Source organism: Bolinopsis microptera, chromosome 2 (assembly GCF_026151205.1).
Source record: "Bolinopsis microptera isolate Bmic1 chromosome 2, MBARI_Bmic_1.0, whole genome shotgun sequence".
Taxonomy (NCBI): Eukaryota; Metazoa; Ctenophora; class Tentaculata; order Lobata; family Bolinopsidae; genus Bolinopsis; species Bolinopsis microptera.
Genome location: NC_087073.1, coordinates 1,636,805 through 1,651,127, shown reverse-complemented (window position 1 = coordinate 1,651,127; position 14,323 = coordinate 1,636,805). Strand labels below are relative to the sequence as shown.

The following is a 14,323-nucleotide window of genomic DNA, read 5'->3' as shown; positions in this document are numbered from 1 at the left end:
AACATGTCTGTCCTACGTACGTACGTGAATCACTCAGATGATAAACTCCTCAGTACTGTCCCATACCACAAACAAACCTTAATATCACGCCATGCGATACATGCGCGCGTTGTTGCCTGCGTGCTGCGTACAAATGTATACCTCTAAGTCCTTTGGAGTTAGCGCTCAGATCGAAACAGCTAATTTGATTTCGGGGACCTCCTTAAATCATGCCTGTAGCGTCGAATGTTTGTTGGAACTGATTACACACCGTTTTTAATGTAATATATAAAAGTGAAATATTATTACATGAGAACGATAATAGTGGATTGAAATTGGTGTCTACCATAAACACTACACAAGTTAATAATTTAATTTGTATAAATGGTTAAAAATAGGTAGGAAGAATAATTACTGACATCTCAATACTTCTTCTTTCAGTAAAATAAATTCATCATATGCTCTTCCATGCAATGCAGATTCAAGCGATTCTAAAGAATTAGTAACAATTTCTAACGCCCCAAATTCCATCAAACATTTAAATGTCTCTACCAATGACACTGGACCCCCCTCAACATTAGCGTTCTGGGATATAAAGTTGGCAGTAACAGATGTCAGATCATCTTCTGACCAGTTTGTTTGTTTGAAGAAGTGTCTGAAGATGTCAGAAACAAGATGTTTGATGTGTTGTCGGGATTTGTCCCTCAACGAACAGTACAGTACCTGTTAAACAGTTTATTATTTACCAAGTCTGGAACGAGTAACGCTCAAAGTCTGCTATTAATCGTCAAATCAAGCTAGCACGTACAGATTATAATCATTCAGAAATCAGGAAATTAAGTTATTTGCCTAACGAGTAACATGTAGAAGCAAAATAAGCGCTCACCTGTAACAGAAAAGGATAAAGTTTAGTAAAATCACTCAGGAGAAGCGCTCTATCTTTAGTGGATTGTTCCAGCTTGCTAATGAAGTACAGTAGACCTGCTATATCCTCCTGAGTATTAGGGAGTTTACAGTAGGCAGGCTCTCTGATATGGTCCATCAGGACCTGCCTGAAGGAGCGAACAGAGTCCTCAACCTCCTCCGCAAACGAGGAAGTGAACAGTGATACGAGAAACGGGTCCTGCTTCCCTGCACTCCAGTCTTTCTTTGCAGCTTGAGCGTATACTTCATCAAACACCTTCATTATATGTTTGAGAAAGAGGTTGTTCGATCTGTATGATATCCTGGAGAGGCCCCAGAAGATGTTGGGTAAAACTAGGAACATTTGCAGTTTGTTTTGCTGCTCTCGTTTCAGGACGAATGTTTGGAAGAGGACGAGGATAGGTGAGTTGGGTCTACTTGGGTTGTATAACAAGTTGGGTATTTTCAGGAACATGTGAGCAACCAGCTGATACAATCTCTTACACCGGCCATCATCCACAGTGTGTCCTACTAATGTAGTAGTAAGTGTCTCTGGGACGCTCTCAAACATCTTCCAAACAAAGCTTTTAAACAGCTGTCCGTCCGAGAAGGGCATGTTTTGGTGAAAATCCGTCAACAAGGACACAAAATCTAGAACCAGCCCTTCTTTTTGTGGACTCAAGTTTTGCAGCTCTGGTTTTATCCCAGCTAAATGTGGACAGTCGAATAAACATTGCAATAAAACAGAGAATTTCTCAAGCTTATCAGTGTCATTACTAAATTCCTGAGGTCTCACATGATTAGTGCACATTACAGTGAACACAACATTAGCCATTACGTTCTGATGGTCCAGTATGAGACGAGAGGTAATATCACTGTGAGAGGTAATGTTTGATTGCTGTAGAGTTCTGTACAGAAACTCTGAAGCTAGAGAATACGGACAGTTTGGAGGAGTGGCGATAGAAAATATTTCTAAACGGATATTTTTCTGTTTTTCGTTATCATTCTGATGAAGTATTAAAAATAACTTAGCCAAGACATCGGCAGCAATGTTAAAACATTGTTGAAGGTCTTGATTTCTCGATTTTATAAATTTTTGAATCGGCTTAACGACAAACTTGCTAACCATCGCCACAGAAGTATCGTTCACATTTGCTTTGTCAATAACAAACTGACAAAACTTCAAAACCTTACCAGATCTTTGGGGATCACCCTCTGTGAGAAACATCTCGACCCAGGTTCCCAGAAACATGACCGAATCAAACTTACAGGATCCGGCCAAACACTCCAAATCATTCAGCATCTTAGAGAAAACCCCAAATATCTGGCACTTTCTCGAGTCACTTTCTCTTACATAATCCTCTGATATCCTGTTCAACATGATGGTGAGCTGTTCTAGCAGCAGCTGACTATCTAACCCCACCTCAACAGCTGACAATGTCATTCCTATCTGGAGAGAAACTACCACATTAGGTGAGGATGAGTTGGAGATGATATCCCCACTGAGGGACCCGAACATCTTGTTAACTTGTGCGGTTAAACTGTCCGGTTTTATCAGTAACAAGCAGCACCCCACCAGTAGTCCCAGGTTCTGCAGACTCTCCGCCGACATGGTCGCTAGAGACTTGTGGTCCCATTTCTCTGACTGGAACAGTCGTCTGATGAGAGTAACTCTCTTAACCTCGGGGATCTTGTCCAGCCCCCTGGAGTAGAATCTGAGGAAATGTTGGAACATGGTGTCCTCTGTGAGGGTGTCTAGTTTTACAATACTCTCTGAGGTTCTGGAGTATTGGTGGGGGGACAGGACTGGTACCAGACTAGAGGATCTACTGTTCAAACTCCTGCAACAGTTGGTATTAAAAGTAATGGTACCAGACTAGAGGATCTACTGTTCAAACTCCTGCAACAGTTGGTATTAAAAGTAATGGCACCAGACTAGAGGATCTACTGTTCAAACTCCTGCAACAGTTGGTATTAAAAGTAATAGCACCAGACTAGAGGATCTACTGTTCAAACTCCTGCAACAGTTGGTATTAAAAGTAATGGTACCAGACTAGAGGATCTACTGTTCAAACTCCTGCAACAGTTGGTATTAAAAGTAATGGTACCAGACTAGAGGATCTACTGTTCAAACTCCTGCAACAGTTGGTATTAAAAGTAATGGTACCAGACTAGAGGATCTACTGTTCAAACTCCTGCAACAGTTGGTATTAAAAGTAATGGCACCAGACTAGAGGATCTACTGTTCAAACTCCTGCAACAGTTGGTATTAAAAGTAATAGCACCAGACTAGAGGATCTACTGTTCAAACTCCTGCAACAGTTGGTATTAAAAGTAATAGCACCAGACTAGAGGATCTACTGTTCAAACTCCTGCAACAGTTGGTATTAAAAGTAATGGCACCAGACTAGAGGATCTACTGTTCAAACTCCTGCAACAGTTGGTATTAAAAGTAATGGCACCAGACTAGAGGATCTACTGTTCAAACTCCTGCAACAGTTGGTATTAAAAGTAATAGCACCAGACTAGAGGATCTACTGTTCAAACTCCTGCAACAGTTGGTATTAAAAGTAATGGCACCAGACTAGAGGATCTACTGTTCAAACTCCTGCAACAGTTGGTATTAAAAGTAATAGCACCAGACTAGAGGATCTACTGTTCAAACTCCTGCAACAGTTGGTATTAAAAGTAATGGCACCAGACTAGAGGATCTACTGTTCAAACTCCTGCAACAGTTGGTATTAAAAGTAATGGCACCAGACTAGAGGATCTACTGTTCAAACTCCTGCAACAGTTGGTATTAAAAGTAATGGCACCAGACTAGAGGATCTACTGTTCAAACTCCTGCAACAGTTGGTATTAAAAGTAATGGTACCAGACTAGAGGATCTACTGTTCAAACTCCTGCAACAGTTGGTATTAAAAGTAATGGTACCAGACTAGAGGATCTACTGTTCAAACTCCTGCAACAGTTGGTATTAAAAGTAATAGCACCAGACTAGAGGATCTACTGTTCAAACTCCTGCAACAGTTGGTATTAAAAGTAATAGCACCAGACTAGAGGATCTACTGTTCAAACTCCTGCAACAGTTGGTATTAAAAGTAATGGTACCAGACTAGAGGATCTACTGTTCAAACTCCTGTAACAGTTGGTATTAAAAGTAATGGCACCAGACTAGAGGATCTACTGTTCAAACTCCTGCAACAGTTGGTATTAAAAGTAATGGCACCAGACTAGAGGATCTACTGTTCAAACTCCTGCAACAGTTGGTATTAAAAGTAATAGCACCAGACTAGAGGATCTACTGTTCAAACTCCTGCAACAGTTGTTATTAGAGGATCTACTGTTCAAACTCCTGCAACAGTTGTTATTAGAGGATCTACTGTTCAAACTCCTGCAACAGTTGGTATTAGAGGATCTACTGTTCAAACTCCTGCAACAGTTGTTATTAGAGGATCTACTGTTCAAACTCCTGCAACAGTTGGTATTAGAGGATCTACTGTTCAAACTCCTGCAACAGTTGGTATTAGAGGATCTACTGTTCAAACTCCTGTAACAGTTGGTATTAGAGGATCTACTGTTCAAACTCCTGTAACAGTTGGTATTAGAGGATCTACTGTTCAAACTCCTGTAACAGTTGGTATTAAAAGTGCTCTACTATTATGAAGGATATTGTATACACTATATTGTCCTACAATACCTTGCAGCACTCATAACACTATTATTGTGTCATGCGTTTGCTGTTCCATCTTAAATATCAACAAATCGTTTAATTGATTATTATTATAAAATCTCACAACCAATTAAACAACAGGTGTTACCTGGCAAAGTGTTGTTGTAATGTCATAACAATAACAATGTTGCTCGGCCACAGTTCCCCTATTTTAGTTAGTGAGATAAGAGTTTGTTTTAGATGTGCTGGGTTAACACAGCTTAGTTTAGTCAGCTCCTGTACAATACTCCAGTTGCTAGGCAAGTTGGGGCACGTGCTCGTTACCATGGTGATTATCTGCTCCAGGATCCACATCAGACCTGATGTGTTATCTGACGAGCACACTGAAATAGTTAGTTTTGATAAAATACATGTTTATTGTTTATTGGTCACATGACTGCAACTGATGACACTTATAATATCCTGAAGTTATATAACAGGATCTTACATGCGGGAATTATTTAGGGAAACTTTCGATGGATTTTCTTCATCTGTTCGACTAAGTAATGAATCGTTTTAGGTAAAACTTCAATAAAGAAATTTTCTGACTGACATGTCCATAATCTCAAATTATTTGTTAAATAGTAGTATTAAAATACTTTTCATTCATTACTTTAAGTAGAACAGAAAAATATAATCCATCCAGTCTTAGCTTTCTTCTTTCGATAAGTCTTTTTGAACGATGCACATAATGGGAGTATGGGTCACGTGGCTAATTTTCAGAACTTCTGAACATGCTAGGTTACTGGATACTAAAATTAAGCCGAGAACGCTGTTTTTTACTAACCAATATCCCCAAACTCAAATAAACGTGTCCTTATACGATAACAACTTAACGAGGGTCAAGTTCTTTATCTAAGAAAAGCAATTTGGGAATTGCTTTTCTTAATAGTATTACTAAGTTACTACTTTTGGTTTCCTTTATCACGTTTTAATTAGGTCTTGAGAGTTGAAATATTATAAAAACGTAATTTTGTTACATTTTATTACATTTTATTAGTAATCTAGTTGAAATTAATATTGAACATTATTTTACCTAAAAAGTTGAAATGATCGTTGAACATTATATTATGTAGACAATTGTAAAGTATGTTTAAAATTAATAATTATATTTAACTTAATGTTTTTCGAGCATTATTTTACCTAAAGAGTTGAAATGTTTGTTGAATAAGTCCCAGAACCTCAGATTGCTGGCAACGTGATCAGTTGACACCTCAGATATCTTACTGATAACGAACTTCCAGCACACTTCAACACACTCACAACTTGCTGAAGATTTATTTAATTTAATAAATAATCAGTAACCATGACAACCGTGATAATATGTGAGTTAAGTTTAGTCAGAACGTGCTAAAAATAACGGAACAGCAGTGCAAACATATTGAAAGCCTATGTTTTTCTCGATTCTTATAAAACATTCAGTTTTTACTTACCAAATGTTTGAGGAGGGCTAAAGATGGACCTTTTCTCTGAAACTAAAGTAAGAGCAGAGTCCTTAGTCTGTGTGACCCTAGAGAAGGACTGGGACAGTAAACTACCCAGACTCTCGTCTAGAATGTTCCAGTATGTATCCAGGGAGGTGGGCAGGTACCTGACCAGTCTTTTATTAGTGTGTGGCCACTTGAACGAACACCGATGCAATAATAAGACAACATTAAGACAACAAACACCGATAAGACAACAAAATATGACAAAATATTAAGACAACATTAAGACAACATTAAGACAACAAACTCATTTAAGACAACATTAAGACAACAAATTCATTTTAAACAACATTAAGACAAGAAACTCGTTTAAGACTACATTAATGCAACAAAATGTTTAGAATTTCCGTGCAGGAGTAGGTCGGCTGTAACAAGTGACCGACAACTGAACCCAATTGAAAAGCAGATATAAAGAGTGTTACCTGGCTGCGACCAGTGCACGTGTAGTAGAGAGTAGCAACCACACGTGGTGCTGAAATGTCTGACATCTCGAGTAGGAGGACCTGTCTGTCAAGCTTTCCACCGGGGGGAGCAGCGATATAAGGTACTGAAACAACCACTTTTAGGGGGGGGGGGAGCAGCGATATAAGGTACTGAAACAACCACTTTTAGGGGGGGGGAGCAGCGATATAAGGTACTGAAACAACCACTTTTAGGGGGGGGGAGCAGCGATATAAGGCACTGAAACAACCACTTTTAGGGGGGGGGGGGGGGGGAAGCAGCGATATAAGGTACTGAAACAACCACTTTTAGGGGGGGGGGGGGGGGGGGAGCAGCGATATAAGGTACTGAAACAACCACTTTTAGGGGGGGGGGGGGGAGTAGCGATATAAAGTACTGAAACAACCACTTTTAGGGGGGGGGGAGCAGCGATATAAGGCACTGAAACAACCACTTTTAGGGGGGGGGGGGGGAGTAGCGATATAAAGTACTGAAACAACCACTTTTAAGGGGGGGGGGGGCAGCGACATAAGGTACTGAAACAACCACTTTTAGGGGGGGGAGCAGCGATATAAGGTACTGAAACAACCACTTTTAGGGGGGGGGGGGGGAGCATCGATATAAGGTACTGAAACAACCACTTTTAGGGGTGGGGGGAGCAGCGATATAAGGTACTGAAACAACCACTTTTAGGGGGGGGGGGAGCAGCGATATAAGGTACTGAAACAACCACTTTTAGGGGGGAGCAGCGATATAAGGTACTGAAACAACCACTTTTAGGGGGGGGGAGCAGCGATATAAGGCACTGAAACAACCACTTTTAGTGGGGGGGGGGGGGGGAAGCAGCGATATAAGGTACTGAAACAACCACTTTTAGGGGGGGGAGCAGTGATATAAGGTACTGAAACAACCACTTTTAGGGGGGGGGGGGGGGAAGCAGCGATATAAGGTACTGAAACAACCACTTTTAGGGGGGGGGGGGGGGAAGCAGCGATATAAGGTACTGAAACAACCACTTTTAGGGGGGGGGGGGAGCAGCGATATAAGGTACTGAAACAACCACTTTTAGGGGGGGGGGGGGAGCAGCGATATAAGGTACTGAAACAACCACTTTTAGGGGGGGGGGGAGCAGCGATATAAGGTACTGAAACAACCACTTTTAGGGGGGAGCAGCGATATAAGGTACTGAAACAACCACTTTTAGGGGGGGGGGAGCAGCGATATAAGGCACTGAAACAAACACTTTTAGTGGGGGGATTTAAGGTACTGAAAGGGGGGGAGCAGCGATATAAGGTACTGAAACAACCACTTTTAGGGGGTGGGGGGAGCAGCGCTATAAGGTACTGAAACAACCACTTTTAGGGGGTGGGGGGAGCAGCGATATAAGGTACTGAAACAACCACTTTTAGGGGGGGGGGGGCAGCGATATAAGGTACTGAAACAACCACTTTTAGTGGGGGGGGGGGGGGAGCAGCGATATAAGGTACTGAAACAACCACTTTTAGGGGGGGGGGTTTAAGGTACTGAAACAACCACTTTTAGGGGGGGGGGAGCAGCGCTATAAGGTACTGAAACAACCACTTTTAGGGGGTGGGGGGAGCAGCGATATAAGGTACTGAAACAACCACTTTTAGGGGGGGGGAGCAGCGATATAAGGCACTGAAACAACCACTTTTAGTGGGGGGATTTAAGGTACTGAAAGGGGGGGAGCAGCGATATAAGGTACTGAAACAACCACTTTTAGGGGGTGGGGGGAGCAGCGCTATAAGGTACTGAAACAACCACTTTTAGGGGGTGGGGGGAGCAGCGATATAAGGTACTGAAACAACCACTTTTAGGGGGGGGGGGGGGAGCAGCGATATAAGGTACTGAAACAACCACTTTTAGGGGGGGGGGGCAGCGATATAAGGTACTGAAACAACCACTTTTAGGGGGTGGGGGGAGCAGCGCTATAAGGTACTGAAACAACCACTTTTAGGGGGGGGGGGTTTAAGGTACTGAAACAACCACTTTTAGGGGGGGAAGCAGTGGCGTAACGTTGCCTGTTGGCGCCCCCCTGCCGAAAAAAGCGCCCCCCTGTTGGCGCCCCCTCCCCTTTTGGTGCCCCTCCCTAAAATTGAACAAATTAGGTGATTTTAAAGAATACGCCGGTAAAATCTCTAAAAAAGTGTGTATCTAGAGCAAAACGCGCAGTTTTGCTAGTACTTTAGTTAAGTTTTCGAAATTGTCCCACATTCAAACGACGATTTGGCGCCCCCCTAAGGCGGCGCCCCCCTGCACAGCGGGGTCAGCAGGGCCTTTTGTTACGCCACTGGGGGAAGCAGCGATATAAGGCACTGAAACAACCACTTTTAGGGGGGGGGGGGGGAGCATCGATATAAGGTACTGAAACAACCACTTTTAGGGGGGGGAGCAGCGATATAAGGTACTGAAACAACCACTTTTAGGGGGGGGGAGCAGCGATATAAGGTACTGAAACAACCACTATTAGGGGGGGGGGCAGCGATATAAGGCACTGAAACAACCACTTTTAGGGGGGGGGGAGCAGCGCTATAAGGTACTGAAACAACCACTTTTAGGGGGGGGGGGAGCAGCGATATAAGGTACTGAAACAACTACTTTTAGGGGGGGGGAGCAGCGATATAAGGTACTGAAACAACCACTTTTAGGGGGGGGGGGGGGAGCAGCGCTATAAGGTACTGAAACAACCACTTTTAGGGGGGGGGGGGGGGGGAGCAGCGATATAAGGTACTGAAACAACTACTTTTAGGGGGGGGGGGAGCAGCGCTATAAGGTACTGAAACAACCACTTTTAGGGGGGGGGGGGGCAGCGATATAAGGTACTGAAACAACCACTTTTAGAGGGGTGGAGGGGGCAGCAATATAAGGTACTGAAACAACCACTTTTAGGGGGGGGGCAGCGATATAAGGTACTGAAACAACCACTTTTAGGGGGGGGGGGAGCAGCGATATAAGGTACTGAAACAACCACTTTTAGGGGGGGATATAAGGTACTGAAACAACCACTTTTAGGGGGGAGGGGGAGCGATATAAGGTACTGAAACAATCACTTTTAGGGGGGGGGGGCAGCGATATAAGGTACTGAAACAACCACTTTTAGGGGGGGGGCAGCGATATAAGGTACTGAAACAACCACTTTTAGGGGGGGAGCAGCGCTATAAGGCACTGAAACAACCACTTTTAGGGGGGGGGGGGCAGCGATATAAGGTACTGAAACAACCACTTTTAGGGGGGGGGGGGAGCAGCGATATAAGGTACTGAAACAACCACTTTTAGGGGGGGGGGGCAGCGATATAAGGTACTGAAACAACCACTTTTAGGGGGGGGGGAGCAGCGATATAAGGTACTGAAACAACCACTTTTAGGGGGGGAGCAGCGATATAAGGTACTGAAATAACCACTTTTAGGGGGGGGGGGAGATATAAGGTACTGAAACAACCACTTTTAGGGGGGGGGGGGGAGCAGCGATATAAGGTACTGAAATAACCACTTTTAGGGGGGGGGGGGGGAGCAGCGATATAAGGTACTGAAACAACCACTTTTAGGGGGGGAGCAGCGATATAAGGCACTGAAACAACCACTATTAGGGGCATAAGAGGGACATGTTTGCGATATGTCCTTCCTTTATCATTATGACATTAGGGCCTAATAATATTAATAGTCCCTAATGTTAGTCCCTAATATTAGGGCCTAATGCCATGCAACAACTCTTTCCTAACTCTGCTACTGTAAGCTATGTAAAAACTCGAATACATTGTCCGCACTCAGAAGCATTTTCAATGAGGCCCCAAATACAAACTTAGCAAGTTTATACGTGTACAGCAGCAGCTGTGTTGTTGTAGTAGTAGGTTGTAAAAGCTAGATTGTGTTTCAAGAACCCCCTCCGTGCTGCTAACGTAGACACAACTTTTACATGTGGCGTTTAACTTTGTGTGCTTGTAGACATAATATTATACATAATTATAGACATAATATTATGGGGCTTTCCTGCCAACCACCACCAGACATTTGCTGAGTTTGTTATACGACGCAGTTATTAGCTGATTATAATGTTTTACAACAGATAATACGAATTGTTCCTCGACTTGTACTATTCATTTGCTACTGTCGATTTGCAGTCTAATTATTACTAATTACTACTTACTACTACTGCTACTGACGATGAGTTGTATTTAATTGAGTTAGATACCAACTATTACAAGTTATATTCAGGTTTCCAACAGAGTCTAATTGAAGGAATGACAGCAATACGCCTGATGTTGTTCATCTTATCTTGGTTCAGCTTGGTATTCTTTCTGTACACCAGCAACACTATCAGTAACACTATCAGTAACTCTATGTCTGATAATTCAAACTGGCCAAGTAACCCTGCTCAGAGTGTTAAAGACCCTGCATTTAACTTAACTCTTAACCCCGATAAGAAGCTAGTTCTCCTGGTTACCTCCTTCAGGGGCGGTTCCACGTTTTTAGGGCAGATATTCGACAGTAACCCAGCAATGCAGTACCTGTTCGAGCCGTTCCACGAGGGGCACCTGAGGAAGTTGTTTAAGCGGGGTCTGCTTGTGGGGGCCCGGGCAGACCACACTATCTCAGACCTGAGCATGCTGTATCTCCAACAAATAATGCACAACTGTACTCTCTTCAAAACTATTATAGTTCAGGAGAAACACGCGTATTGTGGCTCTCCTGAAGAGAACCTGCACAGGTTCAACACTACTGCGTGTGTTAAACCTAGAATTGAGAGGGAGATTCACCGTGAGGTGTGTCAGTACAGAGAAACCACCGCTCTCAAGGTCATTAGACTTACCCATCTAGCTGATATCCTGAAGATAGGGAATATTAGGACTGCAAACATTAAGATCGTACATCTGTTGAGGAATCCTTTACCCATGATGAAGTCGAGAAGAACTGGCTGGAATTACTTCATGTGGGACTCGATGAAAATGCTGGAATTTGTAGGTTCTACAGCACATGAGAACAGTATAAAGGAGTGTTACGAATCATTTGAATATTGTCACAACAACATGGAGACAATAGCTTTTGTAAATAATGAGCCTTGGTTAAAAGACCGTTATCTACGTGTTACTCACACAGATATGAGCTTAGAACCCCTGGTCACAGCTCAGAGAATATACGACTTTATTGGAGATGAACTTACTGATGAGATAAGGAATTACATAGTTAATATCACCAGGGGGGGCCCCGCTATAAATTCAGGGGATGGAAAACCTAAAAAGCGGAACCCATTAGAGTTTCGTAAAAACTCAGCTGAGCTGGTAACTCAGTGGGAGGATCTGGATTGGTATTTAAAGTACTCTGATTTGTATAACATAGAGTCTCAATGTGTGAGGTTGATGGAACTTTTGGGCGAACGATTCTCCGTGGATGCCATGTCTGCTGTAAAAATTGGGAGGGTTCTTAATCCTCATTTATGAGAGAAGCAACTTGCACCATCTCACCTCTTAAATATTTAGGTTATAAAATCGTTTTAATTCATGACTTTATGTTAACTTTACGTCTATCTTTTAAAATAATTTTACCATGTACCTGGAGAGAGTCAAGGAAATCGTTACACTTAGCAGGCTTCAGGTTAGCTAGAAGGTTACAAAAACCAGTTAAGTTTTCTGCTGATTTGACGGTATCACTATCCTCCTCCTCTTCCATATTGAGTAGCGCGCGGTGCGCGGCATTCAACACACGCTCTAACGCTGCATTGTCCTCCTCTATCTGACAGTGTATATAATAGTATAGTATAGTAGATATAGTAGTAGTAGTAGATATAGTAGTAGTAGTAGATATAGTAGTAGTAGATATACAAAGGTTTTCAATTATCAAGCCAAATGTGTGCAAAAAATTTTGAGTTCTTAGCTTAAAGCGTTCTCATTTTATGAAGACAATAGTGAAAAAGAGGGAGTGTCACGCCACGCCCACTGTAATTGGGCGTGGCTTACGAAACTTTCAGGAAATCTAAGTTTGACCCATATCTATTATCTCTGAAATTTTGGTGCAATTTGGAGAAAAATTACGTGAGTTATTAAGAGGTTGCGTGTGGGTAGTCACTTATGGGCCACCCTGTAGTAGTATACAGTAATAACAATTAAATGAAATCCTAACACACTCGTCACTGAATAGGGTAAATCATAAGAAGTGATCTGTAACAGGTGAAAGTTAACACACTAAAAACATGACCCCCCTCACTTACCGCAAGAGTTACATAAGGACAATGGAATAGATGACCCTCTTCAGGTAAATCAGGTTGGGTTAGGTTGAGGAACTGACGCAGCTCAATGTCACATGATCTCATAATACTATTGTAAGGATCAGTATTATTATAGTTCTGTCATTTGATACGATTGTGCTGTAAATTTGATACTTTTACAAAATCTTCAATTGGCATAATTAAAATTGATCTTTTAATTGATCACACATCACACATGGCTGGGTCACACATGGCTGGGTCACACAAGGCTGGGTCACACAAGGCTGGGTCACACAAGGCTGGGTCACACAAGGCTGGGTCACACAAGGCTGGGTCACACAAAGCTGGGTCACACAAGGCTGGGGCACACAAGGCTGGGTTACACAAGCTAAAACTCACAGTTTAAACAGATAAATACTACCACTCTACTCGAAGGAAAACCAAAGAACAATTGCAGCTAAAATAGAAAAACATAAATTGGTCACTGTGCAGTGTGCACGAATCTTAATTTCACAAAAATTCATGAAACAATTTTCAAGATTTAACAATTGAATTGCATTAAAAATTCAACTTCAAATTTAACAATTTCACACTCAAAATAATGATAATGATAATCTAATTAATTATAAAAGTAACTTAGTAGGGGTCCCCGGATCTGATTTCCTTATTACATGTATTTATTATTTTCCCAATCAAATTTCTTTTGTTCCCGGTAAAACATCCCACTTCCCGCCTCCAAAGGAAGAGTACAAACCAGTACAGGAGTTACAGCTCCCTCGTCTATAGTAAGAGGACCTTTGTGACTGGACATGTCAGTGGAGACCCAGCCAGGACAGCAGCTGTTGAGAATTAATTCCTTGGAATTATTCTTTATTTCTTGTCCGAGAACACGAGTATGAGCAATGAGTAAACATTTTGACAGTCCGTAAACAGAGTCTCTCTTGAAATGTGTATAATCATCATTTGTAACTGCTGCAATGTACTGATCGTGGATTTCTCTCAAACCCTTTACAGTAAGCTCAGGGTCCAACAGTTGTTTTCTAATGGGACTATTCAAGTCAGGGAACGATCTGCTTAGAATACCACTCATTGACGCAACTTGACAGATCGGCCACCATCCTTCATCAGTGGTATTAGAGCATCTGTGACTTTTATTGTCGCAAGTAAGTTGGTTCCCATAGTTACCTCAGCTTTCTCCAAAAGAGGAGCTGTACTGGCACATTTGAAGGCAACTCCAGCATTGTTGCACAAAATGTCAATACCTCCATACTTCGATTTAATGGCGTCACAGAATTCTCCAATCGATTCATCAGAGCAAATGTCCAGCTGTTCAAAAACTGGGTTCAACCCCTCAGCTTGTAAAGCTTGTACAGCAGCAAGTCCTCTGTCTTCATCTCTAGAGGTGAGGATAACAGTTCCTCCAACTTTCTTACAAAGAGCTCGGACTATACCAAAACCAACTCCTTTGTTCGCCCCAGTTACTACTGATACTGTCATGATGCAGACTTAGCCTAGAATTTGGAATGTTATTTTCAAAATTGTTCCATTTATACTTTTAGAAATTATTATACGTGAAATTTC

At 42.2% G+C, this 14,323-nt stretch overlaps 2 protein-coding genes across 2 annotated transcripts; both read right to left on the bottom strand.

Annotated features, from left to right (window-relative positions):
* Nucleotides 1-253: 253 nt before the first annotated feature.
* Nucleotides 254-12,848, bottom strand: LOC134826308 (uncharacterized). Its single transcript, XM_063838638.1, has 8 exons — nucleotides 12,746-12,848; nucleotides 12,091-12,270; nucleotides 6,504-6,628; nucleotides 6,028-6,185; nucleotides 5,738-5,863; nucleotides 4,704-4,938; nucleotides 866-2,723; nucleotides 254-702 (listed from the first exon to the last, which is right to left on the bottom strand). The coding sequence occupies exons 1-8, from the start codon at nucleotides 12,845-12,847 to the stop codon at nucleotides 391-393; spliced, it is 3,096 nt and encodes a 1,031-aa protein (XP_063694708.1). The 5' UTR covers nucleotide 12,848; the 3' UTR covers nucleotides 254-390.
* Nucleotides 12,849-13,192: 344 nt separating this feature from the next.
* LOC134811061 (carbonyl reductase [NADPH] 3-like) lies at nucleotides 13,193-14,255 on the bottom strand. The gene is given in 2 exon segments (XM_063817773.1): nucleotides 13,193-13,843; nucleotides 13,846-14,255. Coding segments are annotated over 2 exon segments (828 nt in total). The 5' UTR covers nucleotides 14,240-14,255; the 3' UTR covers nucleotides 13,193-13,409.
* Between the last annotated feature and the right edge of the window lie 68 nt (nucleotides 14,256-14,323).

What these genes read in the sequence shown, in the direction of transcription:
- LOC134826308 (XM_063838638.1), bottom strand. Translation starts at nt 12,847, where the DNA reads ATGAGATCATGTGACATTGAGCTGCGTCAGTTCCTCAACCTAACCCAA. An exon ending in GTCCTTATGTAACTCTTGCG is followed by an intron (nt 12,271 to 12,745) that starts GTAAGTGAGGGG and finishes ATACACTGTCAG; the next exon opens with ATAGAGGAGGACAATGCAGC. An exon ending in ATTTCCTTGACTCTCTCCAG is followed by an intron (nt 6,629 to 12,090) that starts GTACATGGTAAA and finishes TGGTTGTTTCAG; the next exon opens with TACCTTATATCGCTGCTCCC.